This window comes from Mesocricetus auratus, unplaced genomic scaffold (genome assembly GCF_017639785.1).
Source record: "Mesocricetus auratus isolate SY011 unplaced genomic scaffold, BCM_Maur_2.0 Super-Scaffold_100008, whole genome shotgun sequence".
In the NCBI taxonomy this organism is placed as follows: domain Eukaryota; kingdom Metazoa; phylum Chordata; class Mammalia; order Rodentia; family Cricetidae; genus Mesocricetus; species Mesocricetus auratus.
In genome coordinates, this window is record NW_024429192.1 from 87,693,218 (window position 1) to 87,712,613 (window position 19,396).

Here is a 19,396-nt window from a genome sequence, read left to right on the forward strand (position 1 = left end):
GCACATACACGCAATTAAAAACTCATACAAATATGTTTAAAGCTTTTAAAAATAAATGCAAATAAACAGCAGTGACAACTCACCCTCTTCCCTAAGAGAACCTAAATTCTCTTCTAAAAAATATTCCAGTGAAATGTATTGACAATAAATAAGGAGGAGATGGAAAAAAAATATTCCAGCTTCCAGCTTGAGCTGTCACTGGGAGTAGAGCGCTTGCCTAGCATATAGGGTGCCCTAGGTTCAATATTCCCAGTACACGTATACAGACAGTAGTATCCCCCCCAAAAAATATATAGGGGATACATATTTATATATGGCACATTTACTGATATATCAGTAAAAAGTAAAAATCTTTAAAAATCCAACTCAATTGTATCTTTAGTCCATAGAAAACTTCAGTGAAAACAAATTAAACTGCCTTGATCTCATAATCCCAAATGGTGTGGCCAGAAGCGGTATCCATTTCTTCGCCATGAACAGCCATTTCTCACCAGAGATAACAGATGGCCGGTGTTATCACAAAGCACCTATTGATCCGAAAAGCAAAAAGGGAATGGGATATTTCATGAGTAATAATTCACAAACCCTGTCTCGAAGCTGTTGCACTCTATTTTAACGTTGCGAAGTCAACCATGCGGGAAAGCTGTGTACCTTCCCTGGTTATTTTGCTAAACTTGGAATGTTCTCTTGCATGGCAGCTCATTCCCAACGGCTCCAGCCACAGGATGCAGTCGGAACGAGGCCCCCACTGCAGTGTCCTCCACGCTGTCGAAGGCTTTGCCCTTGTCTTGCTCTGCAGCTTCCAGGTGGCCACACGCAAACTGTCGGTGTTGATACTCAAGGAAATCCGAGCTCTCTTCCTTGCCCTGGGTCAGCCTGAGGTATGGCGTGTTCTCAGGAAGTCTCCTCATTATCCCTTTCAGCAGCTTTGGATTAAAAATTAGAAATAACACATTACTATCCCCAGTATGCAACATGTGTAGCATCAAGAATTCATTGATACATTGTTGGCATTTTAATTAGGCCTTTCTTTTTTTTTTTTTTTTTGGTTTTATTTTGTTTTGAGACAGGGTCTGTGGACCCAGCAGGCCTTGAACTCATAGAGCTCTGTCTGCCTCAGCCTCCTCAACTCTGGGATTAAGGCCTGCCACCACGGCCAGGTCATAATAGAATTCTTTTAAAAATCATGTTAACTGCTTTTTTAAGGTTTTCTTTATTGTTATTTTATGTGTATGAGTGTTTTCCCTGCATCTATGTGTACCATGTGTATGCAGGGACCTTGCAAACCAGAAGTTATTAAACCTGCTGGAACTGAAGTTGCAGACAGTTGTGAACTGCCCTGTGGCTGCCGGGTACCGAACTCTGGTCCTCAAAAAAAGCTTTTTCTGAGCATTTCATACTATTTTACATGATTTCCACACAATACTCTCCCCCCTGCAACTCCTTCATGCCCCTGCAATTTCATTATCTCTTCTTTAACTACTATTGTTGCATATGTATTACATATAAATACAACCTGCTGGGTTCACTCAGTGTTGCTCATACAGACATGTGTTCGGGGCTGACCTCTTAAGATCAGACTGTGGGAGGAGTGTCCATGAAGAAGACCAACTCTCCTCTTTCTCAGCAAGCATCAGCTGCCTGTAGCTCTCCATCTAGGGGTGGAGCCTTGTGAGACTTCCCCCATCCACATTGGAATACCAACTGCTATTGTCATTATGTGACCATATTGTTGCAATTTCCTGGGCATGGTAACGTTTCTTTATCTACTAGAGGCAAATTATATATTCTGACAGTGACTGAAGAGAGCATTTCTAATTTACTAAATGATCCTACGTCGCTGAGAATTTTAAGATTAACGTAGATATGGGTCATTTTTCTCAGGATTCACCACACATCTAATCAGGAGGATGCTGCATATACATTAGAGAATAAACTAGGGAAAGCAATACATCTTCTTTAAAGCGTCATGGTGCTAAGCCAAACGGCTTAATTCTGATGATGATGGGAAAACATGTCCTCCCAAGATAAGAGGCACAATTGCTCAGTCCGTGGGAAGCACAGGGTGTGGGGTCTGTCTGTAGTATGTTTTGTTTGGGAGAAACCCACAGTCCACATTATCGGTTAGCCTGGTGAACCAGTGACCTAGAACAAGGAACATTTTAGTGTTCCAGCAAAGCATGATCCTGCAGGGTTCCTGTTCCTTAAGTTTCTATCCCAGAGGCTTAAATGCCTGCCTCCGACTAACATACAGCACTGGTATTCAGATTCTCCAGCATGTGCGAATCTTTGAAACCAGAGCTTTAATTATCTTGCCCTGGAAACTGAAAGCCTACGTATCCTCAAGACCAGAGGGTTTTCATCCCTGCCTTCCCTTTGGTGACACTCACATCTCTGTGAGAAAACCTTTATCGCTGTCTGGCAGGCTACTCTGCTCCATGTCCTGGACTGAAGCCTGTGGGTGGGAGGGAAGGACGCATTTCCCATGGGGTGTACCCAACCGACTCCTCCTTTGTACAGGATGACGACAGGCCGATGATTGATGTCATGGATCAACTCAGTTCTTCCATTCTTGAGAGTTTCATTCATGTAGCCGTTTCAGATTCGGTAAGTAAACATGTGATCCCAAATGCTGTCTCTTGTCAGATGCACGTTCTGAGCCTGTCTCTAAAACAGCCAAAATCAACTACGTGTGTAAGCATAAGATTCTCAGCAGATTAATAACCTGAGGCACAGATACCTAGGAAAACAAGACTCACTTTTCAGATAATTGCACAGGATATGTCTGAAAATAATTCCAAACAAAATTTGAGCCTTAGAAATACAGTTATTATTTTTGGAAAACTTCAATTTCAAGAAAAATCACTCTAGATTCTTAAAAATATTTAACTTGCTTTTAATTATTTTAATATTTAATCCTTGTTTATTTTTGTACTTAGTATTTTGTATTACAGTAGTCTCAATATGTAAATTCTACTTATGTGTTACATGATAGCTTACAAGATGGTTTCATTTTCATTACCTTTGACCCTCACAGTTATTAAAACTCAAAGATATTAAGAGGGAAAGGGCTCAGGGGCGCACCACTAGTTTCTTGTACACAAGGCATTGAGCTCCATTCTCCTGTTGCCAAACAAACAGAAAGCAATTGCTGTGGGGGATGGGTACCCACAGTCCCACAGAGGAGTCCACCTGTGCCCTTGTTTGGACTCAGATTCCAGCAGAGCTCTGTCTGACACAAACACTGTCTTCTTTGGAAATACACAATGGCGGTTTTCAATGCCCTGAGCAAGTAGAAGGAAAATCAAAGCAGACTTCAGATATCCATCTTTCAAAACAGAAAAGTACAGCGCGTGAGCCGGAGTCCCTGTCAGTGCCACAGATAACAGGGGAGTCTAGGAGTGACTGGAGAACACACAAGCTCATGCCTAGCAAGACGCCTGCCACATATGCAAATGACTGCACTGTGGGAGGGAATCTGTAAGCTTTCATAGCCTTCCCTGACCCTGACACTGAACATGAAGTGATAAATTTTTTTGGCAATAATAATCTTGATGATCACTGAAACCATCAGCCTGGCCCTGCAGACCAGAACAACCAAAGTAAAGACACATACATTCTCTTGCATTACAGTTGTTTGAACATGAGGCGGAATTGCCACCGTACTTCTTATACCTGCATATCTCCTTTTCTGTAGATAACTATATTTATTTGCATGATTGCTTTCTGGATTTGCTAGAATCAGATCTTAAGCCAGAGTCACCAGGTCAACATCCTGCACTTTGGAAGAGGAGGGAGTGCCGGTGTTATGTTTCTACATCCATTATCTCACATGATTCACAAAACAGTGTTAGGAGAGATCAGTTACAATCGCTTAGTCACAGATGAAGGAGGCAGACCATCTGGATTAGGTGATTTCCCCAGAACACAGGGTTAAAGCAAAGCGCTGACTCTAAAGGTCCAAATCCACCCCCTCCAGCCCAGCTACTAAGGTATGAAGGTCAGATTGTAACATTTACCCAGGAGAGCTCATGGTCCCAATGGATGACACGTGTCACTTTATGAAGACCTAACTAACAAAGAGGCTGGCTTCCCCCGCTTGGAACAATAAATATGTTATTTAAAAATTGGTATTGCCCAGGACTGGAGAGATGGCTCAGTGGTTAAGAGCACTAACTGCTCTTCCAGAGAACCTGGGTTCAATTCCCAGCACCCACATGGTGGCTCATAACTGTCAGTAATTTCAGTTCCAGGGGACCTGACACCCATGGCAAGACACCAATGCACATATAATAAAAATAAATAAATTTAAAATTGGCATTGCCTAAATGTTGATGTGGATACTTGAAAGAAAATAAAATGTAAAGACTTATCAGTACATACATATCTTTTTCTTTAAGGAAGTTTTGAAATATATTGTCTTGATAGTATAGGGTAAAAGATTAATCTCCTCTCAGAAATCACCAGGAGAATGCCCCTTCCTTTTTTTTTTTCGAGACAGGGTTTCCCTGTATTGTTTTGGAGGCTGTCCTGGAACTCACTTTGTAGACCAGGCTGGCCTCGAACTCACAGAGATCCACCTGCCTCTGCCTCCCGAGTGCTGGGATTAAAGGCGTACGCCACCCAACACCCGGCTGAGAATGCCCCTTCCTAAAAGGACAGTGTTTGCTGTTTATCCAAATCTCAGGCAAGTGCTTCATTCTAAATAAAGCTGGAAAACACCATGCACACACCCACACAAAAAAATCATGGGACCAAACGAGCATGTATGAATCCACATTCAAATAGTTCTTCAGGGTTTTAAAATTGTAAATCTGGAACTGGAGAGATGGTTCAGTGGTTAATAACATTTGCTCTTCAAGAAGACCAGAGTTTGGGTTCTCAGCATCCACCTGGTGTCACTCTTGTGCCTAGAAATCCATTGCCCCCTTCCGGCCTCCACAGGTACTAGGCACAGAAGTGGTACACACACATGCAAGCAGGCATAACATTCATATACAAAAAATAAAAATAAATTTAAAAAAATACAAATTTGTGGTCAAGTTTAAGTTAACTAACATATATACATATATATATATATATATATATAGTCACACAAATGTTTGCTGAGCAGTTTCTACGTACTCATACACTGTGTTATATGACTTCAACCTTAAAAATATGACTGTAGCTGGGCGTGGCAGTACATGTTTTTATTCTAAACTCTTGCGAGGCAGAGGCAGGCAGATAGATCTCTGAACTCAAGGCCAGCCTGGTTTACATAGCAAGTTACAAGTCAACAAGAGCTACCTAGTGAGACCATGTCTCAAAAACAAACAATAAGCTGGGTGGTGATGGTGCACGTCTTTAATCCCAGCACTCGGGAGGCAGAGGCAGGTGGATCTCTGTGGGTTCGAGACCAGCCTGGTCTACAAAGCGAGTCCAAGACAGGCTCCAAAGCTACACAGGGAAACCCTGTCTCGAAAAGCCAGAAACAAACAAAAAAACCCAACAATAAAAAACAAACGATCAAACCTAACAATAAAAAATAAACGATCACACTCATTGAACTTGACACTAACTGCTACTTATGGGCTGGCAGAGAGGCTCAGCCAACTCTCACAGGTTTTATATGTGACGGGTGCAGGAGCTGTTGCAGACCCAAAGCTGGCCCACGGCACCGGAGGTCAGGAAAGGCGCTGTGGAAACAGAAGCAGCAGGCTGAGCCCTGGTGAGGACAGGCATGTCTGTTGTTTGATGACCTGCTTCTTTGCCCACAGGCAACACTGCCTCTGACCCACAATGTGGATCTACAGTGGCTGGTGGAGTGGAATGCAGTCCTGGTCAACAGCCATTACGATGTGAAGAGCCCTTCCCACGTCTGGATCTTCGCACAATCTGTCAAAGACCCCTGGGTCCTCTGCCTCTTCAGCTTCCTCCGCCAGGAAAACTTGCCGAAGCACTGCCCCACAGCCCTCAGCTATGCCTGGCCGTATGCCTTCACCCGGCTGCAGTCCGTGATGCCGCTGGTAGACCCAAAGTAAGGTGTCCGTGTTTTCTTTGCTTCATCGTTGGTTCCCTTAAATTTTCATTTCATGTAAGGGGTTGGACTATCATAATCTTCTCTAATTTTTTTTAATTTCCTGCTATAGAATTCTTTTTTTTTCTTTTTTTTTTTAGACAGGGTTTCTCTGTATTGCGTTGGAAGCTGTCCTAGAACTCGCTCTATAGACCAGACTGAGCTCAAACTCACAGAGATCTGCCTGCCTCTGCCTCCCGAATGCTGGGATTAAAGGCGTGTGCTACCACCTGGGCTGACTAGATTCTTAATGTATAGTAGAGATAAAAATACCCTCTCTAGAACAAGGGTTGGTTTTTCATTTGCTTTAATATTCTCTGTGACTAAGTATACTAGTACAGCAATCTCTGCCTCTTACTACAGAAACCTTTAAAATTCTTCTATCCATCCGCTCATCGTTGATGAACACCTGCCTAATTGTTTGAGCCCTCCTAAGGCTCTTTATTTAACAAGTGACATTTACAGCCTGGTTTGGTAGTAGATGCCTACAATCCTAGTACTCAAGGAGCTGACATAGAAGGGTTGTCACAGTTCAAGGCCAGCCAGGCTATGTACAGGCAGGCCTATATAGTAAGAACCTGTCTCAAACAGAGTCCCAAGAAATTAATATTCAAAATCAATAATTTGGGCCTGAGAGATGGTTCAATGGTTAAGTTGCACACACTGATCTTGCAGAGAACCAAAGTTCAGTTCCAGCACCTACATTACGTGGGTTGAATGGCTCACAACCCTCTGTACCTCCAGCTCCAAGGTATCCAATGCCCCCTTGTGGTCTCCATAGGCACCTACACTCAGGTGTACAGGCACACTTAAAAATAAATAAAAATCAACATTAAATCGGGAATTTAGTTCTACTTTTCTTTTTGTCTCTGTATCCGTAGCAGCCCAATCAATGCCAAGAAAACCAGCACTGCAGGCAGCGGAGACAACTACATTACCTTGTGGAGAAATTACCTCATTCTCTGTTTTGGAGTTGCCAAACCCAGTATTATGAGCCCAGGACACTTACGAGCGTCCACCCCAGAGATAATGGCAACAACCCCTGATGGTACAGTGAGCTACGATAACAAGGTGACATGACATGCTTCTTGCTTCTGTAAGAATTTTTTTTAGCTCATTTGTCTAGCATTCCCATTGCAAATCACACTGTGCCAACCATCTGGAATAGCGTGGAATCAGATTTTCTTCTGACATTTCCAGATTCCATTAAGCATCTCTGTGAATAATTTATTGCTCTTTTCCTATGAGTGTGCAATGGAAGACTTTTAAAAGAGTAGGGAGCTTGCAGTAGGGCGCCTTGGGTTCATCAGTGCCTCAAGGTTGAGCTTGTCTCCTCCCTGCACTTTCCCTCTGCACCAGTTGAATGCCTCAAAACCACAACTCTATCCAATGAGTTTGTTAAAGGTAGCTTTGTTGACTTAAATGATTTCAAAGAAAAGGGCAGATTTTTCTTTAGGACATGTATCCCAGGTAGGAAATACTTGAATTGTACTGCATTAACTATGTGGGGTTTTACATTTTTTTTTCTCCTGAAATGATGGCAGTACCTTGGCATGTGACTCAAGAGCTTGAAACTATTATCTTTCAGTTACCACATTCTCTTTGTCACTTCAAGTCACTTTGTTTCAGGCCATCGGCACGCCATCAGTGGGTGTCCTGCTAAAGCAGTTGGTGCCTTTGATGAGGTTGGAGAACATTGAGATCACAGAGTCCCTTGTTTTAGGATTTGGAAGAACAAATTCCCTTGTTTTCAGGTATGGTTGTCACAGTACATTCTTCTGGATCATACATGTGGCTGCGATTATAGTTATCTCTTAACTCAAGCTTGGGGGTGGCAGATGCCAGAGGGTATCTGGGATGCTTATGGCCTGTATGTGACGTCCTTCATGCCATCGGTTGAAGGTAAGCAGCCTTCCTTGCAGCTTCCATTTTATCTCTCAACTTTTATTTCACTTACAAGCTTTGTCTTAGGTAACTGTAAGTGAAGATGATTCCCCGGCATCCCCAGCTAGCCTGACTTTGAGAGGTTGCAACACCAAAAGAAGGGTAGTGTATGATTCCCTGCCATTCCTACAGCAGACTCGAGGGTGACACATGAATGGAAACCACTGGGCGGCTCAGTTAGCATGATCCATCTTTCTATAAAGCATGTTTGTACCTCAGTCAAACTGCCTCTGTGATCTCATAGTCAGATGCCTGAGGCAGAGTCCAGACCTTCTGAAAGGGACGGCATGTAGTGTTATTGCACACTACTTCTGGTATTTAGACAAGACATAAAAACGAGTAAAGATGAAGGTAACATTAAACAAAAGCTTCCTAGCAATTAGAAAAAGAGAACTCCCCCAACATCTCACCCTGAACAGTAAGGAAAAATTACAAGTTCTCATCACCAGAGTACCAATTAACTAGCATTTAGCCAGTTATTGATTAGTTAGATTAGCTTTTAAAAGATAGCTCACAATTCCTGAAATTAGTCAATGATCTTTCCCAAAGAACGCCAAGTCCCCGAGCACAGCTTGCCCTCTCTGTATTCCTGGAGGTAGATGCTGCCGTTCAGTCCAGCCACAGGTGTCTAGAAAAGCTTTGTGAGTCTCAGTTTGCACAGCCGCAAGACTAGTGTAACCACTGAAATAAAATTTCTCTCGCTCTAATAGAACAATTTGGGCATCAGTTGAGAGTACTGGCAGCCCCTGCAGAGGATGTACAGTCACTTCCCAGCGCCCTCATCTGGTCTCCATGGGCACTGCATGCATGTGGTGCAGCTATCCATCCATGCAGACAAAAATATCCGTACACACAGAAATAAAATTAATATTTTTTTAATTTTAAACCAATTTGATGTAATGTAATCTGTCACATAATTTGTTAAGAAGATAATAGATGTGTGTATTCACATAAACAATCTGGTAAATAGCTGAAAAGTAAGAGTTATTAATATTATTAACAATTATTAATATAGTATATTATTAATGTTAACACATACTCATATAATATCCTCTGATGTTATATTTTATGGTTATTAACATTATACATTATTAAATGAGATTCTTTGATGAATAAATTCCGTCTCTTTTTTGAGCGATAGAGACCAAACCTTAGTTTTTTCTCTCAGTGCAAAGTGGCATAGATTCTCATTAGCTTTCCTGGTTTCCTGGAGGGTGATGCTTAGTAACCATGAGTATGGCAGCAGCTCCCAAACTTGTCTAGCTAGATCTCATGTCTGTTTTAACATAGCAATTCAGAAATAATTTCCCCAAAAAAGACAATTCATAACAAGTACAAACAAATATTGGAGATGGAAGGGTAAGTGAGATACATAGGCATGTATGTGGGGGTATAAGTGTATATATGCATATGATACACATGTAAAATATGTGTATAGATGTATACATATATTTATGACACAGGGAAATGTAACAAGGTATATATTAAAACATTTTCACTACACATGAAAGGTTTTAGTGAAAACTGCACTATTTTGTCTCTGGCTCTGGCTATAATTTGCATCTATCGTATAACACGAGCGTCCTCTTGGCTCTGAAACACAGGTTTCATGCTTTAAATCTGTTATGTGTCAGTCTCCTGAGCACAGGTCCCCAAGGGAGTTCAATATTGACCCTCTCTCCTCTTGATTGGAATGAGAGGTTTTTAAAGGACAGAGACTCAATTTTACTTATTTTCAATTTCATAGCCATTGCTGAAGCACACTGGATTTAGTAAACACTTGGAAACACTGTTTCATTGTTCAGACAGCACTAGAATGGGGACAGATACCATGTGTACAGAGTAACACCCATGGAGACATCACGGGAGGTTTTGACTGGTAGCCAGGGGAAATAATTGTGTTATTTATGCTGGAATAGATACGTTGGTGACAAGTTTTATATCAACAACAAACTTTTCCCTCTTAGAGAACTGGTGGAAGAACTCCATCCATTAATGAAGGAGGCTCTAGAGAGAAGGCCAGAGGTAAGGTTCGAGGTACCATCATGAAGGCCCGACCCATTTGGACAGTGATATGATCCTGAAGTCCCCTTTGTCATCCCCTAAAGAACACAAACACCCCACCCTGCTTCTAACAGTGAGCCTTACTACAGTGGATTTTGTCATGTTCATTAATTTTCAAAAGTTAATTCAGATTTTAAAGAATTTTCTTTTCTAAATGCACAAATGCAAAACAACTTAGGTAGCCATGTAAGTGTGCTTATGTTTCTTTTGCAAACATTTAAGTCAAACTTTAAGTTTGGTTTTTAGTTTGCTTAGTTTTGTTGTCATCATTAACAAACCAGAGCCAGACGGTAGTGGCACACGCTTTTAATCCCAGTACTTGAGAGACCGAGGCAGGTGGATCTTTGTGAGTTCGAGGGCATCCTGGTCTGAAGAGTGAGTTCCAAGACAGCCAGGGAGGTTACACAGAGAAAGCCTGTCTTGAAAAACAAACAAACAACAGCAACAAAAACCAGGAATCACTGACCAAGGAAACCATGTTTCATTTAGCTTATGAGATATGTATGTATGTATGTATGTATGTGTATATCCCTCAATGTTATTTTCCCCAAAATGAGTCCACCCCAGAATTTCATTATGATGCACCAAGATGAAAAAACAGTAAGATTGAAAAAGAAGTTTCCAGTGGGTCGGTGGTAGTGCAGGCCTTTAGTCCAAGCACTTGGGAGGTAGAGGCAGACAGATCTCTGTGAGTTTGAGGCCAGCCTGGTCTCCAAAGCTACACAGAGAAACCATGTCTTGAAAAATAAAGAAAAAGAGAAAAGGAAAGGGAAAAAGAAAAAGAAAAAGAAGCTTCCCATAGATACAAGAAGCAGCAGACATCTGGGGCTAAGGACACACACAGCTCCACTCTTGAGAGCTCTGGCTGCTCTTCCAGAGGGCCTGGTCACTCACAACGGTCTATAACTTCCGTTCCAGGGAATCTGGTGCCCTTTTCTGACTTCCATGGACACTGCACACACTGGGTACACAGACAAACATCTAGGTAAAACACTCATACACATAAAAATAAGAAGTAGCAGGAACTTAGCAGCCTGAAGAATAAAATGCACTCATTGAGCAGACGGTGGAGATTGTCAACGTCCCTGTCCTGTCCAGGTACTTCAGTCACTAGCACCTTGGGACATGAGGTGCACCCTTAACATTTCCACCTCTTATATATTCTTTTTTTAAAGATTTATTTATTATGTATACAGCATTCTACTTCCATATACCTCATGCCAGAAATGGGCACCAGATCTCATTATAGATGGTTGTGAGCCACCATGTGGTTGCTGGGGATTGAACCCAGGACCTCTGGAAGAGCAGCCGGTGCTCTCAATCTCTGAGCCATCTCTCTACACTCTCTTCTATATTCTTGCTGGCTCACTTACAGTCTTTTCCTGACATTCTTTAATAGCTGGCATTGTCTCTACTGACTAGGAAGAGGGGAAAATGCTTCCCTGCTTACTTAGAAAACTTGACAACACTAAATTACACCCTAGAGTTTGCGTAGTATTATCCTTGACTGTAAGTGGCACTGCCTCTTTCTACACAGAACAAGAAACGTCGAGAACGGAGAGACTTACTGAGACTACAGCTGCTTCGGATATTCGAACTTCTGGCAGATGCCGGGGTCATAAGTGACAGGTGGGAGCAAGTGACTGAGCTGGCCCCCTCTTGCCAAAACCTCATTTTCCAGTTCTTGTTCTTCCATATCTATTACTTCAGCAAGGATTTTGTTAAAACTGTCCCTACCTTTTTTCATACTCCACTCACCGTGCATATGAAGACCAGATCTGCTGTGTGAATCCCAACCATTAGTACTGCCTTCATGAAGCAGTTGGTGCTTCGTTGTAACGTGTCTAAAGGTGCCCTTCTCCTTCCTTCCAGCACAAATGGAGCCTTAGAGCGAGACACCTTGGCCCTTGGAGCGCTGTTCTTGGAGTACGTGGACTTGACCCGAATGCTCTTAGAAGCTGAAAATGACAAAGAAGTTGAAATTCTTAAAGACATCCGAGCACATTTTAGTGCCATGGTCGCCAACTTGATCCAGTGTGTTCCAGGTAACCCACCATTTCAAGTTACCTTCCAGCTGGGTAGAGCGTTTACACTCCTCATGACTGTTCTTTCCTATTGGCCTGCATGTAGGTCTAGGTTAGTTTCCTTGTTTATTCTAAGACACTGAAAATAGACATGAGGCCAGGTTACCTCAGCTTAGTGGAGTCACCAAGGGGACCGTCAGAATCACTTTGGTATTGTGTGTGTCACTTCCATCTTGGCTTTGGTCCTGGTCTGAAAATCAAATGACGTCATTTCGAAGGAAGGAATTCAGAGGAACCCTTCCCATGGGCTTCATTTGCTCCTGTTGCCTCTCCATTCCTCCGGTGAGGACGCTAGCTAGAATTCTGTAGCCCAGAATACCTTTCACATTTGGTTTAACTGTTACACCTTGCAAAGCCTAGCTCACAGGCCACATAGATATGAAACATTTTAATTCTGATAAAGGCATATGACACAAAGTAGATGGTTGACTTGCTATAAAGGTTACTCAAATTATCAATTCTGGGTGTAATTATAAAAACAACTCAGCTAATGTGACTTTTTGTTATTTTGATGTTTTTTTAACTAGATTGATCCACCTCATCTTTAAGGGCCTTAAACTACAATTTAAGCTTGACTTCTCCCTAGGCAATGTGACGTACATGTTGTTGAAATAGTATATATTATGTTTCACTATGTTCTCCCTAATAACAGGGAGCAGAATTCATTCTATATACACAGAAGTTAGGTGGAGAAATCAGAGCAGTGATTCTCAAGCTGTGGGTCGTGACTGCTTTAGAGTCAAATATCAGGTATCTTGCATATTCGACATTTACATTACGATTGTCGTAACAGTAGCAAAATTACAGTGATGAAATAGCAACAAAATGCTTTTATGGTTGGAGGTTACCACAGCGGGAGCAACTGTATTAAAGAGTCACAGGTTAGGAAGGTTGAGAAGCACTGAGTTAAAGTGTCTGCTGGTCACAGTATCTCTCCCTCTCCTCTTACTCTGAATGTGAAGGGTACATGGACAGAAAAGAAAGTTGTGTTGCCATGTATTTTAAAAGTCAAGCTTCTTAGCCAGGGCTCACGCCTTTAATCCCAGCACTTGGGAGGCAGAGGCAGGAGGATCTCTGTGAGCTCGAGGCCAGCCTGGTCTACAGAGTGAGTTCCAGGACAACCTCCAAAGCAATACAGAGAAATCCTGTCTTGAAAAACAAAACAAAAACAACACACACACACACACACACACAGTCAAGCTTCTGTAGCTAGAGAAAATGGAAATTAGGGAGCTGGTGGAGTAGCTCACTGGGCGAGCTGTGCCATGCATGCGCAAAGCCCACAGTCTAGCCCCAGTTCCAAGCCACGGAAAAGGACTGACAAGAACAGTCAGCCCTCGGGCATGGAGAGATTGGATCAGGTACTGCTCGTGCAGAGGGTCCAAGTCGGGTCCCCAGCACCTTTATCAGGCAGCTCACATCTATCTGTAACTCCCGTTTCAGGTAATCCAACACCTTCTTCCGGCTTCTGTGGGCACCTGTGCTCATGGACACCTACCCACTCACAGAAAAACACATATACATATAGTTAAAAATTAAAAACAAACAACTTCAGGGAAAGTGGAAATTTTCCCTTCCCCCACAACTTGAGCATAACGTTCAGTAGCGCTACGGTCATCTTCATCTAATGGATGCCGCTTCTGTGTTGTTCTCTCTAGTTCATCACAGAAGATTTCTCTTCCCCCAGCAAAGCCTGAGGCACCACCTCTTCATCTTGTTCAGCCAGTGGGCGGGCCCCTTCAGCATCATGTTTACACCTCTGGATCGGTACAGTGACAGGAACCACCAGATAACCAGATACCAGTACTGCGCCCTAAAGGTTGGTTCACAGCACCAGTGCTCCCCTTTGTCAAGCTAATAGCCATGCCTTAAAAACAGCTAAAAGAAGTCATATAATACAATAAAATATGCATACAGATATAACAAAAATTCAGATGCATACATGTATCAATATAAATTCAATAATTCCAAATGCTTAACTGGAGATGTGTCCAAAGACATAAGCATTCCAGTTGGGCTCACAATTGCAAAATGTAAAATGTTGCCAAGTGTTTGCTTTTTTCCAGTGTTTCTTCAGTGTGAGAACAACAGTTTTGCCTATTTGCCCCTGAGGTTACTACACTGCTGATTAACACTCCATCACAAGAAAGGGGGAAGCATAACCAACAGCATAACCACTTAATCCTATCCTAGACAGCCGCACTGCAAAGGGCTTCACATCTGAAAGAGTGTGGTCATTGTGTCGGCTGCTCTCCCATCACTGGGATGAAATGCCTTGACCAAAAACAGTGCACAGAAGAATGAGTTTGTTTCTGCTTGGGGTTCCAGAAGGCTGGAGTCCCTAATGGTGGGAAAACAGAGCAGGCTGGCAGGCACAGGGAGCTGACCACAGGAAGCATGGAAAGCAGGAAGCAGGGTGGGGCTATAAACTGCCACGTCCCGCCCACAGTGATGTACTTCCTCCTTCAAGGTTCTTTACCCCCTCAAGTGGTGCCACCAACTGAGGACCACATGTTTGACTATGTTAGCCTGTGGAGGGACATTTCTCATTCAAACCAGGCCTTGCAGCCTAACGTCCTTTGAGAAGAAACTGTGTCAGCTGTCATTGTAACTGTGTCAGCTCTCATCTACACCATAAGTTATTGGTTGATGCTTATATCCAACCCATTGGGTGCCTTTAAATGGTTGCCCTAATAGTCAGTTATACCTGCCAAGCACAGTTAGTCAAAATCTCCTTCTCTTACTCTCTCCCCATCCCCACCCCAAGGACCTAAAGTATGCATTCTTAATTTTTTAAAACTTTTGATCAATAATCGTAAGTATTTCCATACTATGCAAAACACAAAACAGCTAGATTTACCTTATAAGCAGAATTTACTCACTTGAAACAACTGAAAGAAATTTGATGTGAATTATTATAAAATAGCCATGTTGGTTTACCCTTTCTTTATAAACATGCATTATAATCACAAATGTATATATAGTTATTTTTTAATCTTTAAAATTGAAACCTGGGCCAGGTGGTGGCAGCACATGCCTTTAATCCCAGCACTTGGGAGTCAGAGGCAGGCAGATCTCTGAGTTTGAGGTCAACCTGGTCTACAGAGCAAGTTCCAGGACAGCCAGGGCTACACAAAGAATCCCTGTCTCAAAAAACAAAAAACTGAAATCTAATGGTGGAGGATTTTTTATTGACTCTACTAAAACATGCTTCCAAAATTCTGGAAGAATAACTGTTACTAAAGAACTGCCACCCAGCCAGGCATGGTGGTGCACACCTGTGATCCCAGCATTCGGGCAGCCAAGGCTGGAGGATTGCAAGTTCAAGGCTTACCTGGGCTATATACTGAGACTTTGCTTCTGACATAAGAAAGAGGCAGCAACCAGATTTTCCTGTTGTGTTCATTAAAGCCAGTTGAATACTCCATCTCCAGGTTTCACCGTTTCTAATTTCAGGCAATGTCAGCAGTGTTGTGCTGTGGCCCTGTTTTTGACAATGTCGGCCTCTCTCCGGACGGCTATCTGTACAAGTGGCTTGACAATATTCTGGCTTGTCAAGACTTACGAGTAAGTATGAGTCAGAAACACATTGCTTTTCAACATTTTGAGGTTCTTCGTGGGTTGAGATTCTGAAATGCAAGCACGATGCACACTGGGCCTTTCCCCACACCACAGCTGCAGGAGTTCGGATATGTATGGAGGTACATTGTGCTGTGATGTGCCACGCTCAGAAGTGCAGCATTATTTACCCAAACTGACCACAAACCCAAGTCATAAAGTGAGTCTCGAAACAGTTCACATAATCTGAATGTAAACTACATCCTTTATTCTCAGTATCATTAAACTAGCAATGAGTAATTAAATATAATTAAAATGTACTCCCTGGGATCAGAAGAGAGATGGCTCAGTGCTAAAGAGTGTTGTTGACTGCTCTTGTGAGAGACCTCGATTGAGTTCCCACCACCCACACTAGGCAGCCCACCACCACCCCCTCCAGGGATTCCAATGTCCTCTTCTGGCCTCCTCGATCACCCATATGCATGAACACAAATACACAGAAAGGAAGGCCCCCCACACACATATAATTCAAAATCAATCTTCTATATATACTTCCAGACAAATAACAATGCTAACTAGAAATCATCTTTAAGTGAAACACAGTGGAAATATAAAATTAGCGATTGGTAAATAAAACCTTGCTTAAAATGAGATTATTAAAAATATATAAACCAACATTTGAGGGGAAAGGACTGGCAATCTGTGACCTATTTATCACAAGAAGTCAGTGAAAGAAATAACTAAGTCAGAAAAGAAAAAGGACAGAAAATAGGGGAAAATTTTGATAACAATGAACATTGCATTAGTAACCTTTCCATTCCTGTGACAAAATACCTAATAGAAACAATTTAAGGAAGGAAAAAAAAAGACTGTAGTCCATCCTGATGGGAAAGGCATGACCATCAGAGTGTCTCTTCTAGGAGTAGAGCACTAAGACTATTCATGTGATGTGGTAATACCACGACAAATACGTTTATCTTCATACAGAATCAGCTAATCGCTATGTCGGAAGAACATTGAATGTCTATTTCCTCATTCTTCACATGACACATAGAAACATAGACAGACACCGGGGTTAGGTTTAACCTTCAAAGAGCCACCCCTAGAGACATACTTCTGCCAGCCAGGACCCACCTTCTGAAAGCTCCACAGACCTCCCAGCTGGGAATCAAGCATTCAAAAATTGAGTCTGTGGGGACGTTCCAAACTCAGACTATTGATCATATGCCAGGTCCTTCCATCCTGACCTCACTGCAACTAGCAAGAAGAGTGGGTGACTTCAGAAAAATGCAGGCAACATTACCTTCTGGGGGGGGTCTCCCTCGTGGCAGTCTGTGACCTTCCCGGAGGGCAGTGGAGTCTGCATCCCAGCAGGCATCGCTCCATTGACCCCCTTAAGGAAGAGTATGTAGGATAAGGATGAACCCCAGCAAGGGCTCTCACTCCGCTTTGTTAACTCATATGAACTACATTTGTTCATATGAATTTCGCTAGAATGTTTTCTCATGAACTAGGAAGAACTGATTTGTTCCCTGTCCCCAGGTTCATCAGCTTGGCTGTGAAGTTGTCATCTTGCTTCTGGAACTTAACCCTGACCAAATAAACCTTTTTAATTGGGCCATTGACCGGTGCTACACAGGTTCCTACCAACTTGCATCTGGCTGCTTCAGAGCCATAGCGACTGTGTGTGGAAACAGGTATGAGTTTTCGTAATTAGTAGTTAGTGGCAATTATGGTGACGCTTGCTCTCCATGATGTGAGGAGCAGCTGACTGTTGGGCAGTTATCTTTACAGTGGATCCTGTGAAAGCCCAGAATGACTTCCGGTCCCTCACAGACACGCTCTAAGTATCCATGATACTGCTAATTGCTTTTGATCAGGAGAGAGTTCTCACGGTGCCCTTCCTTTGAAGTGCCCAGACATTCACAATGAAGTGTGAGATTAGAATTTGAAAATAATAAAGATGATACGCTGAAGGAACGAAAGGCGTGTGGACAAGTGTCCTGATCATGTTAACTGTGAGCCCGTTAGCCAGCTGCCCACCAAATCAAACCCAGGAGACACAGGAACGTTTAAATTCCCCCTGCTCAGAACTTCAGAAAGAAAGCAGGAAGGAGGAGTGGTGACTAAGACTCTGAATATTACACTTATTTAGAAACCTACTGATTTGAACCCAGGGCCACATGCAAGCAAAAATGCCCTCCACCACTGAGACACACCCCAACCCAAAGACTAGGCTTCTAAAACCACCATCCTTATTGTATAGCAAGCGAGTTCATGAAGCCATTTGGCACTACAACTTAATAAGTATAATGATGTCATATCTAAGTTAAACTCCCCTAAGAGAAAGCTTATGTTTTAGGAGAGTGGAGAGAATAGAATACAGCTGAGGTTTATACTCAAAGGGCTTCATATGGAGACTGGAGCAGTGCCTCCACAGTTAAGAGCATGCACTAGTGCTGCAAATATCCCGAGTTCAGTGCCAGCACCCACATCACAGAGGTCATAACCTTCTGTAACTCCAGCGCCAGGTGATCTGATGTTTCCCGCTCTTCAGGCACCTGCATGGCTATGATGCACATACACACACTCAGATACACACAACAATACATAAATAAATGAGTCTTCCAAAAAAGGGCAGGGCAGTGCCAGTCCTAAGAACTCAAGTCAATGTGCCACCTTAGACGTTTGTCTTCTTCAAGACAGTGTTTTACTGTGTAACAGCCCTGGCTGTCCTGGACCTTACTCTGTAGACCAGGCTGCCCTTGAACTCAGAGAAATCCATCTGCCTGCTGGGATTAAAGGCATGTGCCACCATAAACTTTTGAGAGGGGACAATCTATCCAGCTTACAAGCCAGGCTGTCTTATAACTATGCCATGTGTTTGTTATTTGTTTCCCAGGAACTATCCCTGTGACATAGTGACCTTGCTGAACCTTGTTCTTTTCAAGGCCTCTGACACCAACAGAGAGATTTACGAAGTCTCCATGCAGCTCATGCAGGCACGTATCATTCACCCATGTGCAAAAGCTCCATCCTTGTGCCCAGAGTGCATTTACTTGTCTCTATGTGTCACGTGGAGAGTGAGGAAGCATAGCGGTTAACTGATTCTGTATGATGATAAACGTGTTCGTGACAGTATTACCACTCTTGGTTGAATGTAAACCTTCCTGTGGTATACAGCTAACATTTTTTTAGCTTGTTTCTTAACTCCTAATAGATCCTTGAAGCAAAGCTTTTTGTGCACTCCAAGAAAGTTGCGGAACAAAGACCCGGCAGTATTCTGTATGGAACTCATGGGCCGTTGCCACCTCTCTACAGCATGTCGCTAGCCCTCCTGTCCTGTGAACTGGCCCGGATGTACCCCGAGCTCACTCTTCCCCTCTTCTCAGGTACCATCCAGTTGTCAGCAGTGGCTTATGCCATCATGCCTCCTGTTCTAAGCAGTTTTCCTTTTCTGAGTCTATTGCAGTTTTAGTGTCAGACTAAGTTCATCAGTCAGAATTGCTAAGGGCTAAATCCAGTTACATATGAAAGCATATTCAAGATTTTAAGCTTTTTATTTTATGCGTATGGGTGTCTTGCCTGATTTCATATCTATAAACCATGTGAGTGTAGTGCTGATGGAGGCCAGAAGAGGGCGTCAGATCCCCTGAGGTTAAAGATACAAAGAGTTATAAGCTGCCCT

At 42.7% G+C, this 19,396-nt stretch overlaps 1 protein-coding gene across 8 annotated transcripts in view; it reads left to right on the plus strand.

The window, feature by feature from the left end:
* Fry (FRY microtubule binding protein) overlaps positions 1–19,396 on the plus strand; it is a 380,830-nt gene that overhangs the window by 273,909 nt on the left and 87,525 nt on the right. For all 8 annotated transcript variants that reach the window (XM_040751422.1, XM_040751416.1, XM_040751415.1 and 5 more), the window contains 13 exons: positions 699–881; positions 2,521–2,607; positions 5,760–6,019; positions 6,940–7,129; positions 7,688–7,812; positions 9,970–10,027; positions 11,604–11,695; positions 11,939–12,111; positions 13,809–13,969; positions 15,607–15,717; positions 17,251–17,405; positions 18,611–18,710; positions 18,929–19,100. In XM_040751422.1, the coding sequence (XP_040607356.1) occupies positions 699–881; positions 2,521–2,607; positions 5,760–6,019; positions 6,940–7,129; positions 7,688–7,812; positions 9,970–10,027; positions 11,604–11,695; positions 11,939–12,111; positions 13,809–13,969; positions 15,607–15,717; positions 17,251–17,405; positions 18,611–18,710; positions 18,929–19,100 (1,867 nt within the window). The remainder of the gene's footprint in view (positions 1–698; positions 882–2,520; positions 2,608–5,759; positions 6,020–6,939; positions 7,130–7,687; positions 7,813–9,969; positions 10,028–11,603; positions 11,696–11,938; positions 12,112–13,808; positions 13,970–15,606; positions 15,718–17,250; positions 17,406–18,610; positions 18,711–18,928; positions 19,101–19,396) is intronic.